Source organism: Leptosomus discolor, chromosome 23 (assembly GCF_034619465.1).
Source record: "Leptosomus discolor isolate bLepDis1 chromosome 23, bLepDis1.hap2, whole genome shotgun sequence".
In the NCBI taxonomy this organism is placed as follows: Eukaryota; Metazoa; Chordata; class Aves; order Leptosomiformes; family Leptosomidae; genus Leptosomus; species Leptosomus discolor.
This window is the reverse complement of record NC_141413.1, coordinates 7,023,806-7,041,535: the sequence shown is the minus strand read 5'-3', so window position 1 is coordinate 7,041,535 and position 17,730 is coordinate 7,023,806. Positions and strand designations below refer to the sequence as shown.

Below are 17,730 nucleotides of genomic sequence, written 5' to 3'. Positions count from 1 at the left end.
CCTTTTTTTTTTTTTTTTTTTTCCCCCTTCCCCCCCCAGCCCCATCTCGGCAGCGGGCGCGGGATGCTCCGGGCCGCCTCGCCCCGCTCTCCGGGCCAAGGACACGCCTGGGCTGCGACCCAGCAGGGCTGCTGCAGCCAGACCTCGGAGGGTTCTTAAGGTTTGCCTGGCATGAAGTACCTACCCCCCCCCCCCCCCCCCCCCTTTAAAATGATTATTTTTTTTTCCCCTAGGTCACCATAATCAATGTTTTAAATATAAAATTGACTTACAGAGGAAAGCTGAGGGGGGAGGGAACCCGTTTGCCTTGTACTTTTCCCACTATCGTTGCTGCTAGTCGTGTGCATCCTCTTGCTCAGCTCTACCCACAGACACTCGGTCCTTAGGGCTTCAGTTTCTCTTCCCAGACACCCCCTACTCTTTAATTTTTCCTTTTTTTTTTTCGGTTGTTTTCAGGTTGGGGTTGGTTTTTTTTGGATTTTTTTTTTTTTTTCCCGGTTTTGTTTTCTTTCCTCCGGCGATTGTGTGTTGGGTCCTTTTTCGCGTGAGCAGATTGCTGGTTGACTTGTAAGGGTGTTTGCTGCATACAGTGTAAGCATTGTGACTGCAAATAAAACTTCAATGGTTTCTACTGAGCTGTGTCTGCCTGGCCCTCCCCCCGCGGGGCGAGTTTTCCTTCTGAAACGGGTTAAAAAAAAGCCTATTTGGGTAAATCATACTCCGGCACAGGGGCCTCGAGCGGCGCAGGCAAAGATCCAGCCCAACTCCAAGCGGATTCAGCAAGTTTGGGTCTGTTCTAGGGAACGACCCTCTCACCACCTGCAGCACAAGGAATTATTTTTTTTAAAAAAATAAAAAATAAAAAAAACCCCAAAACACCGCGTTTATTTACAGTCTGAAGTTGGGAGAAGCAGCAAAGGCACGTAGAGAGCCTCCCCCCTGCCCAGGCAGGGCCCAGCAGCGGGGCAGGGGGCTTTGGGTGCCCCTCCTCGCCTCGGCGCCGGGTGAACTCGTCCCATCCTCACCCCGACGCCGCCTCCTCGGCCGCCCTGGCGCTGCCGTAGACGACGCTGTTGCAGCCCTCCCTGTTCCGAGCGATTTCGATGGCGAAAAACTGGATTCTGGTGGCTAAAAGAGGGGAGGAAAATTGAAAAAAAAAGAGCAGATCCGTGGGTTGAGCTTCCCCGGAGCCTCGTGCCCCAACTTTTGTAGCGGGGAGGGGGCCGAGCCCCGCCGCGGCGGCTCACCGAAGATGGTGTTCTCCTCGGTGTAGGCCTGGCGGCAGTCCAGGCGCAGCAGGGTGCCGTAGTTGAAGTCCTCCACCACCCCCTCGAACCGCAGGCAGAACGGGCGCCATTTCTGGGCAGAAAAGCATCAATCGGCGTCCTTGGAGCTCGGGGAGGGGGATTCACGTGTGTCCCACCCCCCCCGCCCTCGCTCCCCACCGACCTCCTTGGCAGGCTCCGATTTGAGCTCCTCGGGGTCGAGGACGTCGATTTTAAGGTCCCTGAAGGTTTTCCTGAACTCCCCGTAGATCTGGTCGTCCACTTTGGTGAGGTGCAGAAACCGGGGGTCGACGGAAGAGATGAGCTGCGGGGGAAGGCGGAAGAATTAACCACGGGCCACCCCCCGCCAAGCCCCACCACCCCTCTGCCACCCCCCCCCAAGCCCCACCACCGCTCTGACACCCCCCCCAAGCCCCACCACCGCTCTGACACCCCCCCCAAGCCCCACCACCGCTCTGCCACCCCCCCAAGCCCCACCATCGCTCTGACACCCCCCCCAAGCCCCACCACCGCTCTGACACCCCCCCCAAGCCCCATCACCGCTCTGACACGCCCCCCTCAAGCCCCACCACCCCTCTGCCACCCCCCCAAGCCCCACCACTGCTCTGCCACCCCCCCCAAGCCCCACCACCCCTCTGCCACCCCCCCCCCAAGCCCCACCATCGCTCTGCCACCCCCCCAAGCCTCACCACCGCTCTGCCACCCCCCCAAGCCCCACCACCGCTCTGACACCCCCCCCAAGCCCCACCACCCCTCTGCCACCCCACCACCGCTCTGACACCCCCCCCAAGCCCCACCACCGCTCTGACACCCCCCCCAAGCCCCACCATCGCTCTGCCACCCCCCCAAGCCCCACCACTGCTCTGACACACCCCCCCAAGCCCCACCACCGCTCTGACACCTCCCCCCAAGCCCCACCACCACCCTGACCCCCCCCCCAAGCCCCCTCCCCACCCTGACCCCCCCTGGGACTCACGTTGAAGTAGACCTGGGCGTGCTGGTGTGCCTTCATGGCCCAGGCCAGCTCCACCCGGGGCTGGGGAGGCAGGAGCGAGTCAGGCAGGGCTGTGCCTCCCGGGGGGGGGGGGGGGGGCAAGGGGAGGGGGGGAGGGTTGTGGGTGATAGGGTGTGGGGGGGGGGTGGCCAGAGAGACCCCCGGCGCAGCCACGGTGATGCTGTGGACCCGCAAACTTCAAAGCAGCCCATTCGGGGGGGGGGGGAGCTGACACCCCCCTCCCCTCCACTCTCAGAACTGGGACTCCCCCCCTGGTGCTGGGGACACCGCCTCCCCCCCCTGCGGGCTGACACCCCCTCGGTGCTGGAGACCCCATAGGGCTGGGACCCCCCCTGCCAGGACTGAGATCCCCCCCCAGAACTGGGAAAACCCCCTCCCCTCCACTCTCAGAACTGGGAACCTCCCTCCCCTGGGGGCTGACACCCCCTCGGTGCTGGAGACCCCATAGGGCTGGGACCCCCCCTGCCAGGACTGAGATACCCCCCCAGAACTGGGAAACCCCCCTGGTGCTGGGACATCCCCCCCGCGGGCTGACACCCCCTCAGTGCTGGGGACCCCTCAGGACCGGGACCCTACTCCTGGGCCCGACACCCGCCCTGGGCTGGGACCCCCCCTCCCTGGGCTGGGGGACCCCCCCCAAAGGCCGGGACACCCCCCCACCCCCCACCCCCCCCCCGTACTCACGTCGTTACCGAAGGCCTCGGCCGGCAGCGACAGGGCGTGAGCGGCCGCGGCGGCTTCGCCGGGTCCCTGCGCGGGGAGAAGGTGCTGAGGGACCGACGGGGCGACCCCGGCCCCGCTCCCCCGTCCCCGCCGCTCCCCCCCCCCCCCGCCCCGGCCCCGCCGGCCCCACCAGCCCCACCAGCCCGGCCGCCGCCATCGCCAGCGCTGCCGGAAGCGGCGCCGAGGCCCCGCCCACGCGCGCGTGCGCCCGGGGGGACACGGGGACAGGCGGGACACGGGGGGGGGGGGGGGGGGGGGCGCGACGGGGACACAGCGGGGGGGGGGACGGGGGACGGGGGGGACGGGACACGGCAGGGGCTGGTGACCCCTGGGACGGCAGGGTGGCACACGGCAGGGTCTGGTGGCCAGTGGCACTACAGGGTGGCACACAGCAGGGTCTGGTGGCCAGTGGCACACAACAAGACTTGGTGGCCAGTGGCACTACAGGGTGGCACACGGCAGGGTCTGGTGGCCAGTGGCACACAGCAAGACTTGGTGGCCAGTGGCACTACAGGGTGGCACACGGCAGGATCTGGTGGCCAGTGGCACACAGCAAGACTTGGTGGCCAGTGGCACTACAAAGTGGCACATGGCAGGGTCTGGTGGCCAGTGGCACACAGCAAGACTTGGTGGCCAGTGGCACTACAGGGTGGCACACGGCAGGGCGTGGTGGCCAGTGGCACTACAAAGTGGCACATGGCAGGGTCTGGTGGCCAGTGGCACACAGCAAGACTTGGTGGCCAGTGGCACTACAAAGTGGCACATGGCAGGGTCTGGTGGCCAGTGGCACACAGCAAGACTTGGTGGCCAGTGGCACTACAGGGTGGCACACGGCAGGGCATGATGGCTAGTGGCACTACAAGGTGGCACATGGCAGGGTCTGGTGGCCAGTGGCACACAGCAAGACTTGGTGGCCAGTGGCACTACAGGGTGGCACACGGCAGGGCGTGATGGCTAGTGGCACTACAAGGTGGCACATGGCAGGGTCTGGTGGCCAGTGGCACATAGCAAGACTTGGTGGCCAGTGGCACTACAGGGTGGCACACAGCAGGGTTTGGTGGCCAGTGGCACACAGCAAGACTTGGTGGCCAGTGGCACTACAAAGTGACACATGGCAGGGTCTGGTGGCCAGTGGCATGCCAGGGTGGCACATGGCAGGGCACAGTGACTGGTGGCACTGCAGGGTGGCACACGGCAGGGCATGGTGACCCATGGCACGTCAAGGTGGCACACGGCTGGGTATGGTGGCCAGTGGCACGCCAAGGTGGCACACGGCAGGAGTTACAGGACGAGGTGGCACACAGCAGGGTCTGGTGTCCAGTGGCATGCCAGGGTGGCACACGGCAGGGCATGGTGACCCATGGCGCGTCAAGGTGACACACAGCAGGGCACAGTGACCAGTAGCACTACAAGGTGGCATATGGCAGGATATGGTGGCCAGCGGCATGCCAGGGTGGCACATGGCAGGGTCTGGTGGCCAGTGGCACACCAAGGTGGCACATGGCGGGGCTTGGTGGCCAGTGGCACCCCAGGGTGGCACACGGCAGGACCCCAGCGCTGCGGCCGCTGCGCCCCTGCCCCGGCCGAGCCCCTCGGCACCGCCGAGCTGCCCAGTTCCCAGCGGGGCCAGGGACAGCCCCTGGGGCCCCCGAGGTGGGGCTGGACCCCCGCTCTGTGCCACCAGCCCCTCCCCACTGCGGGCTGCGACCCCCTGGGGGTCCTGGCAGAGGCCGGTGCTTCTCCTGCAGCAGCTTTTGGGGTGGCGGGTCCCGCAGCACCGGGGTGCAATGGGACAGGGGGACACGGGGGGCTCAGCAGGGACACCCACCCGCCGGGGCGGGATCGGGGGGCGGGGGGGGGGGGGGGCTTCTGTGCTCGTTAGCCATGGTACCGAGCAGGGCTGGGGGCTCTGATTGCCCATGAAGGGCCAGGGTGCTAATTAGGTGGGTGGGTGATTGGGTGGGGCCCCTCTATAAATTCCCTGGGTGGGGGGTGCTGGTGCCTTTGGAGGCTGCTCTTGGGCTGATCCTTAAGTTGAGGGTCTAGGGGGGGGGTGAGTAGCCCAGCATTGCTGCTGGGGGAGCACAAGGGGGGGGGGGGGGGGGTCACCTATCCCTGAGCTTCTAGGTGGGGGTCCCGCAGCCTGGGGGGGGCCCTGCAGAGCCCTGTGCTTCCCCCCCCCCCAGGCTGAGGGATCCCCGAGCCATGTCCGTCACAGACAGCACCGACAGCAAATCTGAGAAGCCCGTATCCATGATCTGGGGTGAGCTCTGTGTCCCCCGTCCCACCCTCCTCTGCCCAAAACAGCATCCCTGGGGGGTTTGGGGGCTGCACTGGGCTGCTCCCTGGGTTGTGTGGTGTCCCCCACCCCCCAAACCTGGAGCAGGCCCCCCCCCCCCCCCCTCCTCTGACACCCCCTTGTCCGCAGGGTGCGAGCTGAGCAGTGAGCGGGACTCCTACACCTTCCAGGTGCTGGAGGAATGGCAGTGCGAGCAGCAGCTGGCCCTGCGGACGGTAGGTGGTCCTTGTGGGGGTGTGTGTCCCCCTCCCCAATCCCCCTGGGTAAGGGGTGCCCAGATGCTAGGAATTGGGGGGGGGGGGGGGGGGGAATGCTCTTCTTGCCCACCCCACGCTCCCCCGCAAAGATCTGCCTGGGGGAGACGGCGCAGGATGAATTCCACGTGGTGGAGATCGTGCCGGCTGAGGAGGGGGATGCCCGTGCCCCGGTGCCCCTGGCCACGCTGAAGCCCTCTGTGCTGCCCATGGTGAGTGCCCAGGGAGGGGGCTGCCCTGGGGAGGGGGCTGCTGTCGGTGGGGGCTGCCATCCTCCTCTTTCTTTTCCAGACCACCCTGGTGGGAGTGGAGCTGACCCCTCCGGTCACCTTCCACCTGAGAGCTGGCTCCGGCCCCGTCTACATCAGCGGGCAGCACGTCTCCAGTAAGTACTGGGGTACCAGTGCCCTGTGACCCCATCCTGCGAACGGGGGGGGGGGGCGGGGGGGGCTCAGCCGACCTCTCCTGCAGTGATGCCCAACATGTCCTGGAATGAGGAAGAGGAAGAGGAGGATGCTGAGGAAGAGGAGCCAGCAGAGGAGCCCCCCAAGGGCCAAGCTGCCAAGAAGGACAGCGCCGCCAAGGTAAGCGCCTCCTTGGGTGGGGGTGCGGCATGAGGGGGGGGCGGGTGTCCCTGTACCATGGGAGGGGGGCGGTGGGGATGCAGCCTCCTCCGCTGGGAGCTCCCCCGTACCCTGATCCCAGGGACCGGCTGCTCCGCTCTCCCGTCTCCCACCCTCTGTCGTGGGGGTGAGCCGTGATCTTCATCCCTCGGGGAGGAAGAGCCACAGGCTCCGTAGCAAGCCCCCCCATCCCGCCTCTGCGTGCCTGGCCCTGCTGCCTACATCTTCCCCTCTCTCCCCTAGAAGAGGAGGCTGGAGAAGGAGGATGAGCTGTGAGTATGATGGAAGGAAAACTATCCCCCAGCCCTGCCGTGGAGCAAGGCATCCCCTGCGCTGCTGGGACCCTGCACCCCTGATCCCAGCCCTTCTCTCCCAAGCAGGAACAGCGTCTCCCCTGAGGATCCCCTTCCCAGCAAGGTAGGAGCCGGCTGGGGTGTCCCTCTGCATCTCCTGCTTACCCCCTCCCAGCCAGGCATGTGGGTTAACGCTTGTTGACCAGGACTGGGAGCTCCTGGGGGGGAGGGAAAAGGGCTGGTAAGTGGTGCTGATCTCAAAAACGGGGGAGAAACACCGCGCTGGGGGCTCCCCACATTCAGCCCCCTGTCCCCATCCCCACAGGGGCGAGGAGCTGGCCGGGGCAGAAAGGCAGCAGCAAAGAAGTAACGGGAGCTGTGGCAGAGCCCAGCCAGGTATGGGGCAGTGGGATGGGGGGGCTGGGTGCTAGGGGGCTGTACATGCCCCTGCCCCCCCATTTTGTGGCTGGGTTGGAGCCAGCCCCAAAACCAGGCCAACCAAGGATGTGTAAGACCCTTTCTTCTCCCCTTCCAGGTGCAAGAGAGCCTGGAAAGCCGCTGTTTTGGTGTTATCCTCCCCCAATAAATGGATATTTTGCACTCCTGGCTCTCTGTGCTGAGGATGGAGGGGTTGGGGGGGGCGTGGGGGCACCCTCCAACCTACCCAGGGGATGCTCCTACCTCCCCCCCCAGGGCTGCGAGGAGCCCTGTGCCCCCTGCCCTGGCTCTGGCGTGCTGCCTGCCTTGGCAGCATCCTGAGGCTGGGGGGGGGGGGGGGGGGGGGGCGGTGGCAGCCCCCCTACCCGCCGTCCAGCGTGGGGTAACAAGTGTTGCCGGTGAATAGGAGACAAAGGGGGATTATGGAGCAGCGGGGAGATGATTATAACCCATTGACCTGGCCTTGGTCTGGAGGCAGTAGGTATTTGTGGAGGGTCCGGAGCCCCTCAGGAGCGTGTCGAGGGGGGGGACACACACACACCCCCACTGCTGTGTCTCAGATTGGCTCCGAGCGGGGAGCTGAGCCCGCTACAAAAGCAGGCTTTAGGCTGCTCCAGGTGTGGGGCAGGAGGGCTGAGCCCCTGGGGGATGCCAAGGCTGGGGGGCGGTGGGATCAGTCCCCCCTCCCCCCCCATCTGTGGGGAGCGGGGTGTGCCCTCTTTGGGATACCAGGATGGGGCTGGGGGAGCTGCAGTGCTGGGGATTGGGGAGGGGGGAGAAAGAGGCTCTTCCCTGCGAGGGCCACCCGCAGGAGGCTTTGACAGGCAGCCCTGTCCCTTCAGCCTTTCCTCGCCCCGCAGGGGGTGCTGGCACAAGGCAGCCCCCCCACTGGTAACGCTGACAGCTCCCCGGGACCCTCTGCCCCAAAGCGGGGCTGGGGGGGGGGGACACACAGACACGCCAGGAGTGATGACAGCTCCGTGGCCATCCATCATCTCCTGAGGCACAGCCCTGCCTCCTGCGGCCCCCGTGGGACGGGGTGTTTGCTTGTCCCCGGGGGGGGGGGGGGGGATTGGGGTGGAAGGGGACCCCCGAGCTGGGGGATGCCGTGCTTGGGGTTAGTGGGGGGGCTGCACGCTGAATTTTGGGCTGAATTCCTGGCCCAGGAGGTGAGAAGGCACCAAGGGGAGGTCTAATTGGGGTCGTTAGCACCGAATCAGGCCCCCCACCCTCCCGCAGATGGGGGGTGAGGGTACCCTGCTGATCTCCATTGTGCCTTTCCCATGGGGCCCCGATACCCCTGCCTTGTGCTGCTGGGGAAACTGAGGCACAAGCATGGAGGCAAGTGGTTTCTTGTGCTAAACCCCCTTAGGATACCCCACAGGGGTCTTTTACCCCTCCGGCTTGTTACCCCAGCTCCCTGCTGGGGTATTTATAAGGCACTTAGCACCTCCCTGGCCCAGCAAACGGAGCGTGGAGGGGTGCACAGCCTCCACCTCCCGCTGGGGAGGCGATAATGATGGGGCTGGGAAAAGAGGGGAGCTGTTGGTGGGTGCGTGGGGGGGGGGGGGCTGAAACAGCATCCTCAGAGCCCCCTCAGCGCTGAACCAGCTGGTTGAAAAACCTCTGTGGGGTTTTTTCTCAACCTTTTTCTCTGCGTGATGCACAGACCGGGGACACGCTTGGCACCTCGGTGAAAGGAGGGTGACAAAAAGCATCCTCGGTGCCAGCGTGTCCCTCCCTGAGGCCTGGCACTGCTCTCCCTGCAGTGGGGGGCTCTTCCCACCGCTGGTACCCTCGCCATGCCCCACAGCATCACTCCCCCCCCCCCCCCCCCCCCCGCCATGTCCCAGCATCATCATCTCCACAAAGCGGGGGGCTTCGCCATCCCCCCGCCATGGGGACACCCCGAGCGGCTGAGCCTCCTCCCCTGTCCCCTCCTCCTGCCCTGGCCCCTGCGAGGTGGGATCCTCCTGGGAGAGGGCCAGCCCCTCCGCGCAAGGGCTCTCCCCACCTTTAAATCCCGCCGCTTCGTGCGTCGCCCACCCGCATCCCATCCCCAGGCCGGCACCGGGAGGGTGCTACCGGCTCGATGGAGCGGGGGGCTACGGGGGCTGCCCTTGGCGGTGGGCACCCCTGCCCTGCCCGCCTCTCCAGCTAGCTGCTGCCGGAGACGGGGCGGGGGGGGAGATGCAAACTGGGGACTAACCCAAGGACGGGAGGCTGATGGGGTGGGGACGCAGGGGACAGGATGGATCTGGATGCTCCCAAGGCGTAGGACGCGCAGCCCCCAGGGCCGGAGGAGGAGGAGAGGACCCCACCTCGGCTGCCCCCCACATGTTCCGTCGTCGTCGCTGCTCCGCAGACGTTGGCATCGCACGTGGGCTCACCAGCGCGGCGGCAGCCTGGGCTTCACCCGCTTTCCCCCTCGCCCACCCCGAGCGCGGGGATCACCCGAGGAAGGAGGGGACGGGCTGCTCCTTGGCTTTGCCGACCCCGGCGGGGATGCGCCGGCGGTGAGGGGGGGGCAGGTTTGCAGCGAGCCGGTGGCGGTTGCCTTCGTTTCATGCCAGTGGCCGGGGGGCTTCGACGACCGCCATGCAGCCCATCAGCCTGCAGAACCTCTCCATGTAAGCCCCCCGCGAGCCGCCGGCCGCGGTTCTTTGCGCCCCGGGTTTATCGGTGGTTTATCCTTCGCGCTGTTCCTCGTGGAGGGGTTGGGGGGGGGGGGGGGAGAGGAGAAACCAGCTAACCCCGCACCCACCACCCCGTCCCTCTCCCTTTCTCTTTTGTCTCCTGCTGCAGATGTTTCCAGCTCCTCATGTTCTCCTGTCAGACCCAGGTACGTGGATGTGTTTTACTGACCCCGCAGAGCCGGGCTGGGCGAAGGCACCCGCTCGGGGGGCTAACAGCTTCCTTCAGGGGTGTCCTTTGCTCCAGCGGGGGGTTTTCTCGGTGGGCGAGGGGGGCTGGGGTGTGCCCACCCCAAGCTGCGGGCAGGGGAAGGATGCTGCGAAGGGCCCGTGGGGATGGGTCCCCACCGGAGCTGGCTGCGCCCACCAGCACCGGCCTCGGGGGGCTGCAATGGGCTGGTACTGGGGTGTTTGGGATGGGGAGGCGCATCTTCCTCGGCCCCCTCTGGTTTCCCCTCTGCCCAGAGGGCCCGGGCAAGGTCAGGAGGTGCGTTTCTTGCCGCCTCGCTCGGGGAAGGGACTCGCCAAATCCATCAGCCTTGAGCTCTCGGGGCCGGGCTCTGCCCTCGCTCGCCCCCAGGCCGGCTGCCGAGGGGGTTAACGGGGCACAGGAGGTTCTGGTGTGTGTGTGTGTGTGTCCCCCAGCAGCGGGGTGGTGTGAGGTTCGACACCCCCCCACCCTACCCCACCCCCCTTCCCCTCTCCTCCCAGACCTCTCAGGCTGCACCGTCCCTTTTTGTGCGCTTTAGAAAGGCAGCGGCTATTAAAATGCACTGTTCCATATCAGCACCCTCTGCTCCAGAGCCTGAACAAAACCCCCGTAGCTGCCGGCCCCAGCAGCCTTAATACACGCTCGGGACCTTTTTTTTTTTTTTTTTTTTCTTTTTCCCAAGGTAAATGCTTTTATTTCTTTGAAAATGAGAGGGGAAGGGAACTGCCTTTGATGGAGAGGGGCCGCTCCCCCCCCCCCCCCCCCCAGCCCACCTCCTCGCCCAGCCCCAAAGGCTTTAAAGTGGATCCTGTCAGGAAATGAGTCCCCAGGCGCACACAAAGGTGGTGGGGAGGTGCAGGGTCGGGGGGGGGGACACACACACACACAGGCAGGCAGTGCCCCCACCATCCCGCTGCTCCCCGCCTCCGCAACAGCAGGCAGGATCGGGCCCCCTCGCATCGGGCTTCACACCCAGCGAGGCGATGCTGCAGCCTTGGCGGGGGGGGGGGATGCTGCTCTTCCTGGGTCTCCCCACGGGATGAGGTCCCGGAACGTGTCCCCCTGCCCACAGCCCTTTGGGAGCTGGTTTTTTGGGCCGGTGTCCCTTGGGTGGCTCGGCTGGCTGCGGTGCTGCCCTGGAGCCTTGGCTTTCCGCTTGCACCGGGATTAAACCCCGTCTCCTCTGAAGATGGGCGTTGAGAGGCACTGGTTGGAGCCTGGTGTGGGGATGGGGGCTGACCTGGTGGGCACTGGCCCCCCCCTCCCCAGCTCATCTGCAGTAATTAGCTCTTTACCACACGATAACCCTCGTCTGTGTGTGTTTGGCATAAGCCACGGTGCCGTTTGGGCTCCGTGAGGTGTTTCATTCCTCCAGCCCCAGGGCTGATGCGTGTCGGGCTGCACTGGGAAGGGACGGCTCTGCTCCTGGGACACCCAGCTTGGCTTTAGGTGGCTCTTATCCCCCCCCCAAGAGGGACCCAGCGGGTGTTTCGCAAGCTCAGCCCTTGCCACAGCTCTGCCTCCCCATCGCTCTCGGGTCCGAAGCATCTCCTCGGTGCCTTCATCCCTGCTCGAAGGGGACCAGCTTGGCTGCGATGGCTGGGAGCTCTCCCTCGCCGTGCTGGGGGGGGGATCTCCACGACCCCCAGGGCCAGCCCCAGCCCTCCCGCCCCGCCGGGCTCCCCGCTCCGGCCCCTTGCCGTCGGCTGTCCAAAACAAATTGATTTTATTTTTCCCTTTGTAAACAAAGGGGGAGAATCAACCGTCTCCTAATTTTAACCAGTACGTGAGGGACCAGGGTGCCATGACCGACCAGCTGAGCCGACGGCAGATCAGGGAGTACCAGCTCTACAGCCGGACCAGCGGCAAGCACGTCCAGGTGAACGGCAAAAGGATCACCGCCACCGCCGAGGACGGCAACAAGTTCGGTAAGGGGCTGACAGCTCCTCCCGGGGGGGGGGGGGGGGGGTGGTGTTATCTGCAGCCTGGGACAGCCGTGCTGCTGGAAGGGCTGGAAAAGGCTGGGGAAATGTCTCTTCCTAGAGATTTGCAGGGGGAAAGAGGGGGGTGCGGGGAGGTTTTAGTGGCCCCAACTGGTTGATTTTATACCCCAAACCCTGCCAAATAACTCCCGTGAGGGTGCGGCTCCCAGCCAGCCAGCCCTGACCTCAAAACTTCCAAAATCATGCATTTCTGTGACACCGTGCGGCATTCTTAAGCTCTATATTTAGGGCTTTTGCTTTCTAATCTCTTCCCGGCATGAGACAGACAACTTTTCCTGCAGGAGAATCACCTGATCCCAGCATCAGCCTCTTAAATATCCCCACGTGGTGGGCGGCAGGGGCATCCTCTGCACCATCACCTTTCCCCCGGGGACCTCCAGCCCTGCTGCCATGCTGGTGGGCATCAGAGCCCCGCGAAGGCCAGGCTGGCATCCCCAGCCTCTAAAAACTTCGAGAAAGGCTTTTCAAAGCCTGGTGACCGGCGAAGCCAATTCACCATCTTTCCGGGTCTCCCTGCACGGGCTGTCGGGAGCACAGGACCCACCAGGGTCACTGGTTTCGGTGTCGGCTCCCAACCTTTGGAGCCACGGCTGTGTTGTAGGAAAACAATGAGGACGAGGATAATTAACCCGCCGGGTGCTGGACTCGGTCTAGCCCTGGAGAACCCATTGAATCGCCGACAATGTGGATGTGTCGGGGCGAGGGGGGGGAGGAAGGGGCCGTTGCTCTTCCCGGCGCCTTCATAAAACACTCGGTTTGACTCTGTTGGGTTTTAACAAAGGCCCTTTAGCATCATGGCTGGGAGCATCCCCCGGCAAGAGCCGCTCTGCCCCGGCCGCGGGGGCTCGCCGTCCTCCTGGCCCCACTGGTGACGGGCAGGGAGGGAGGCTGGGGGGCGAGATGGAGGCAGGGAGAAGGGGACGGGGGGCGGACCGGGTGCCCGCAGCCCCCGTGGGCCACTTTCCCCTTGCTCCTCCTTTCCTCGCAGCCAAGCTCATCGTGGAGACGGACACCTTCGGGAGCCGCGTCCGCATCAAGGGGGCCGAGAGCGAGAAGTACATCTGCATGAGCAAGCGGGGCAAGCTCATCGGGAAAGTGAGTCCCAGCCTCCCGCCGGGCTCACCCTCTGTGTGTCCCCAGAGCTCGGCCATCCCACCGAGGAGCTGGAGCTGGGATGCTCGGCCAGGCTGGTCCCCGTGTCCCCAGTCACAGGGACTGTGGTGGTGCAGGTGGGGGGGGGCTCCCCACACCCTCTGCAGAAGCTACCAGTCCCCCTTCCCTCCTCCATCAGCTCTGGGGCTGCTCAGCCCGGCTCCTGCGAGGAGAAACCCCCGGGGAGCTGATCCTGGTGCACTGGGGTTGGTGCCACGGTGAAGGTGGCAGGGACGGGGTGGGTTGAGAGGTGGCAGAGGTGGGTTGAGAGGTGGCAGAGGTGGGTTGAGAGGTGGCAGAGGTGGGTTGAGAGGTGGCAGAGGTGGGTTGAGAGGTGGCAGAGGTGGGCTGAGAGGTGGCAGAGGTGGGCTGAGAGGTGGCAGAGGTGGGCTGAGAGGTGGTAGAGGTGGGTTGAGAGGTGGCAGAGGTGGGTTGAGAGGTGTCAGTGATGGGCTTGGGGGGTTGCCACACCTCGTGGGTCCCATCCCCAAGCCCCCAGCTCCGTCCCTGCGGGCGCTAAGTACCCTCCTCCTCCTCCTCCCGCAGCCCAACGGCAAGAGCAAGGACTGCATCTTCACGGAGATCGTGCTGGAGAACAACTACACGGCGTTCCAAAACGCCCGCTACGAGGGCTGGTACATGGCCTTCACCCGCAAGGGCCGGCCCCGCAAAGCCTCCCGCAGCCGCCAGAACCAGCGGGAAGCCCACTTCATCAAGCGCCTCTACCGCGGGCAGCTGCCCTTCCCCAACAACGCCGAGCGGCAGAAGCAGTTCGAGTTCGTCGGCTCGTCCTCCCCCACCCGCCGCACCCGCCGCACCCGCGCCCCTCGCCCACGCACGTAACGCCCGGCAGCCCCCACCCCACCCCGTCTCCCCCCAGGACTCACCCTGCCTTCCTCCTGGCCTTCAGCCTCGCCAGACTCTTCCCTTTCTCCCGGCACCCTCCAGCACTCTTCCTTCCCCGCTCCTTTTTCTAAAGATGCTCTATTTTTATACTCCTCGCGGGCGCCCCGAATGGGTTGGGGGGCGCACGCTTTGGGCACGGTCGCTGGTGTCTGTAGCCCCGCGCTGGCGTCCCTTCATCCCTGGAGCATCCCGTGGTACCCGCGTTCACCACCCAGTGCCTTTGCCCACTCCCCTTGCCAGTCCCCTCGGAGACTTGTCCCCATGCCACCGAGGGCTAGGACCCCCGGACTCATTCCCGTCCCCGTCCCCCACCACGGACTTTGCTCTTGGTGCCAGGGACGGACGGGACCGGCCGCGAGACTGTGGGATGTCCCCACCGGAGCAGGATGGAAAGCCCATCCCCAGCCCTGGGGTCAGCAGGATGCTGTGCCCATCCCTGCGAGGGACGGCAGGGCACTGCGGGCAGCCAGGGGACGGGCAGCAGGGGGTGCCCGGGCATGCAGACCCCGGGGCCAGCACTTGTATCCCCACAGCCGTGGGGTCTCTGCGTTATTTATTGGAGGGGAGGGTCCGTGCCCTCTCCTGGTGGCACCAGGAGTGTGTGGGGACACGTGTGGGTGCCCACCGGGCTCTGCTGGCCAAAGAGAAATTGCCTTTAGGCTGTTTTTATTTTTTTCCCTTGGTTGTTTGTGTGTTTTTACAAGCTCTGCTGTTTTCCTTTACGAGTCAGTTTTAGGCCTGAACAGTTAGACTTTGGAGTTTGCTTGTGTAAAGGAGGAAACCCCGAGGCAAATAAAAGCGAGTGTCTAGACTGAAGGGGTCTGGGGGAGTTTTCCTTCCCGCGCCGAGGCTTTGCCGCAGGCTTTGTGCCTGCTGGAAGGGGGGGCACCCGCCTCCCTCTGGGCACAGGGCGTCCCCACCCACCGAGGGTGCAAGCACCCGCTGCTCGGGGAGAGACGCTGCATGGCAGGAGGATGAAGGCGGCCGCTGTAGGGGACTCCTTGTGTCCCCAACTCCGTCTGCACCCCCCCTGGCCTGTGTCCTGGGGGTGTCCACTGCTGCATCCTGGCGAAGAGGGCATCACCTTGGCGTGGTACCCGCTGCTCGGGGGCCACCGGCTTGCCCTCCCCATGAAGGCCACTGGCTGGGCTGGCCCCCCCCCTGCCAGCCCCAAGCTTGGTGCCCCCAGCCCGTGCCGTCCCACCCTCCCCATAATTGCTTTCCCCTCTGACAATGCCCTGGGAGGTGGCAGCCGGACGGCGGGGAGGATGTAATCCCCTCACCGGAGCTCACCCAGCCCCTACAAAGCCCCGCCAGCATAATGCGGGGGGGGAAGTGGGGCTGGGGGGGGGGCGTGGGGAGAAAATTATAACAGTTTGAGTTCAATGAAGCTTTAAAGCAGAAGAGAAATGCAACACCCAGCAATTACAGCCGAACAATGCGCCCAGCGCTGCCTGCCCAGGTGTGGTGGGCAGGAATTAGCCGAGCGGCTGGGGTAATTTTTTTTTCTTCCCCCCCCCCACCTCCTCCCAACCTCAGCTCCTTGTTTCCGCAGGAATTCGAGACATTCTTGAAAGGAGAAGGCTTTGAGAAAGGGGCCGACTGGGCCTGGACCCTCCCTGCCCCCGCCGCCCCCTCCCCAATTTAGCCAAAGCTTCAAAGGTAGAGGAGTTCCCTTTGTGTAATCTCCGCTTTAATTTTTTTCCTCATCCCTTTCGCCCCCCTCTCCCTCCTTCTCTTCTCCTTCCCAAGCCCTTCCTCTCTTTTCTTTCAGGGTTTTCCCCTTCCTCCCCTCTCTTTCTTCTCGACCTCCCGGGATAGAAAGGGCTCGGAAGGGTGAGTCCTTTTTAATTATGGCTGGAGAAGAGAAAAAAAAAAAACACAACAAAAAAACCCACCAAACCCCTCACACGGCTTCTTTCTTGTTTTTTGAGGTGAGACCTGGGGTGGGAGGGGGGGGGACAGGAATGTCCTCTGTGCAGAAAGTGCACTGGAGGGTGTCTCGCCCCGCCGCAGCGTGCCCAGCCTTTCCCAAGGCTTTGCTCTCTGGGGGGTTAGGGGGCTGTGCAGCCAGAGAGGGCAGCTCCCCAAAACCGTGACCCCAGAGCAACCACCTCGCTGCAGAGGTGATGGGTGCCAGCCCCCATCCCCCCCCCCCCCGCTGCCATCCCCAACCCCGCGATCCTTGCGGGGTCCAAGTCCCAACAGAGGGGCTCCCATCATCTGGACTGGGGGCATCACAGGCGGGGGGTGGCAGGGGCTGGTGTCCCCTGGGACACTGGTCGGACCCAGGCCGGCCCTCGCAGGGCTGGTGTCACCCGGCTCCTCCGCGGTGATGCCCCCAGCAGCCCTGCGGTGGGGCGGGGGGGGGGGGGGGGGGGCAATTTTGGGTTGGGCACCTGCCTCGCAGAGAGGAGCGCAGGGGCTGAGTCCCCCCCTGCCCTGGGGGTTGCAGGAAAGCTCCTCGCCCCCATCCCGCAGGGTGGTGAGGCTGAGGGATGCTCCTGCACACCCTTCATCGCTCAGTGAGGCCGAAGAAGGCTCTTGCACATCCTCCATCCCTTGGTGAGGCCGAAGGAGGTTCTTGCACATCCTCCATCACACAGCGAGGCCGAAGCAGACTCCTGCACATCCTCCATCCCTTGGTGAGGCTGAAGGAGGCTCTTGCACATCCTCCATCCCTTGGTGAGGCTGAAGGAGGCTCTTGCACATCCTCCATCCCTTGGTGAGGCCGAAGGAGGTTCTTGCACATCCTCCATCGCACAGCGAGGCCGAAGCAGACTCCTGCACATCCTCCATCCCTTGGTGAGGCTGAAGGAGGCTCTTGCACATCCTCCATCACACAGCGAGGCCGAAGCAGACTCCTGCACATCCTCCATCCCTTGGTGAGGCTGAAGGAGGCTCTTGCACATCCTCCATCACTCAGCGAGGCCGAAGGAGGCTCTTGCACATCCTCCATCCCTTGGTGAGGCTGAAAGAGACTCTTCCACATCCTCCATCGCTCAGCGAGGCCGAAGCAGACTCCTGCACATCCTCCATCACTCAGCAAAACCGAAGGAGGCTCTTGCACATCCTCCGTCACTCAGCGAGGCCGAAGCAGACTCCTGCACATCCTCCATCCCTTGGTGAGGCTGAAGGAGACTCTTCCACACCCTCCATCGCTCAGCGAGGCCGAAGCAGACTCCTGCACATCCTCCATCCCTTGGTGAGGCTGAAGGAGTCTCTTCCACACCCTCCATCGCTCGGCGAGGCCGAAGGAGGCTCCTGCACATCCTCCATCGCTCCGCTCCAGCCGGTTGCGGCGGGAGGCGGTCGCTGTAGCAACGTGCCGTGCGGCGCAGGGGAGGGGATGCTCGGCGCTGGCATGGCTCCCGGCGGAGAGGCAGACCTGCCTGCGGCAGGCCATGGGCTCCCTTGAAGGTAGGGCCCTGCTCCCCCAGCACCCCGATACCCCCCCCTTCTCCCCAGCAGCCCCCCTGGGAGGGGGCCAGCAGCTGCCTGGCTTTGAAGGGCATCGCCGGGACGAGGGGTGACCCTGCGAGGGTGGCGGGCACCTGGAGGGGCTCCGGCGAGCGCGGCCGGGCTTGGCTTTCGGTGGGTGCAAGAGCCGGGGCGCGGTGCCCAGCTGGTGCAGGATACGTGCGTTTCCAAACTCCTCCCTCCCTCTGGGCACCCCCGGGTGCTGGGCTCATGGTGCAGGATGGGGGGGGAGGTTGGGTTGCGGGGGGTGGGGGGGGGGGTGTGCTGAGCTTACAGCGGGTGCCACGGCGGGTTCAGGCACCCGAGCAGCCCCGGGCGCAGGTGGCCGCCGCCGAGCAGCCGCTGTGGTTGTCT

General features: G+C 64.9%; 3 protein-coding genes across 3 annotated transcripts; 2 read left to right on the top strand and 1 right to left on the bottom strand.

The window, feature by feature from the left end:
• Positions 1-864: 864 nt before the first annotated feature.
• On the bottom strand, positions 865-3,181 carry PBDC1 (polysaccharide biosynthesis domain containing 1). Its single transcript, XM_086477145.1, has 6 exons — positions 3,155-3,181; positions 2,986-3,051; positions 2,263-2,322; positions 1,450-1,590; positions 1,248-1,359; positions 865-1,128 (listed from the first exon to the last, which is right to left on the bottom strand). The coding sequence occupies exons 1-6, from the start codon at positions 3,179-3,181 to the stop codon at positions 1,022-1,024; spliced, it is 513 nt and encodes a 170-aa protein (XP_086333271.1). The 3' UTR covers positions 865-1,021.
• Positions 3,182-5,229: 2,048 nt separating this feature from the next.
• On the top strand, positions 5,230-6,863 carry NPM2 (nucleophosmin/nucleoplasmin 2). Its single transcript, XM_086477230.1, has 8 exons — positions 5,230-5,287; positions 5,453-5,538; positions 5,670-5,789; positions 5,869-5,962; positions 6,049-6,161; positions 6,444-6,472; positions 6,581-6,617; positions 6,819-6,863. The coding sequence occupies exons 1-8, from the start codon at positions 5,230-5,232 to the stop codon at positions 6,861-6,863; spliced, it is 582 nt and encodes a 193-aa protein (XP_086333356.1).
• Positions 6,864-9,529: 2,666 nt separating this feature from the next.
• On the top strand, positions 9,530-13,833 carry FGF17 (fibroblast growth factor 17). Its single transcript, XM_086477143.1, has 5 exons — positions 9,530-9,561; positions 9,737-9,773; positions 11,586-11,763; positions 12,827-12,933; positions 13,537-13,833. The coding sequence occupies exons 1-5, from the start codon at positions 9,530-9,532 to the stop codon at positions 13,831-13,833; spliced, it is 651 nt and encodes a 216-aa protein (XP_086333269.1).
• The last annotated feature ends 3,897 nt before the right edge of the window (positions 13,834-17,730 follow it).

Excerpts from the sequence above, each read along its gene's own strand:
- PBDC1 (XM_086477145.1), bottom strand. The coding sequence starts at position 3,181 with ATGGCGGCGGCCGGGCTGGTGGGGCTG. Across the intron at positions 3,052-3,154 it reads CGGCCGGGCTGGTGGGGCTG|GGACCCGGCGAAGCCGCCGC; the intron begins GTGGGGCCGGCG and ends CTCCCCGCGCAG. Across the intron at positions 1,129-1,247 it reads CGAGGAGAACACCATCTTCG|CCACCAGAATCCAGTTTTTC; the intron begins GTGAGCCGCCGC and ends CCCCTCTTTTAG.
- NPM2 (XM_086477230.1), top strand. The coding sequence starts at position 5,230 with ATGTCCGTCACAGACAGCACCGACAGCAAATCTGAGAAGCCCGTATCC. Across the intron at positions 5,288-5,452 it reads GCCCGTATCCATGATCTGGG|GGTGCGAGCTGAGCAGTGAG; the intron begins GTGAGCTCTGTG and ends CCTTGTCCGCAG. Across the intron at positions 6,618-6,818 it reads AGGATCCCCTTCCCAGCAAG|GGGCGAGGAGCTGGCCGGGG; the intron begins GTAGGAGCCGGC and ends CCATCCCCACAG.
- FGF17 (XM_086477143.1), top strand. The coding sequence starts at position 9,530 with ATGCAGCCCATCAGCCTGCAGAACCTCTCCAT. Across the intron at positions 9,562-9,736 it reads AGCCTGCAGAACCTCTCCAT|ATGTTTCCAGCTCCTCATGT; the intron begins GTAAGCCCCCCG and ends CTCCTGCTGCAG. Across the intron at positions 9,774-11,585 it reads TGTTCTCCTGTCAGACCCAG|GGGGAGAATCAACCGTCTCC; the intron begins GTACGTGGATGT and ends TTGTAAACAAAG.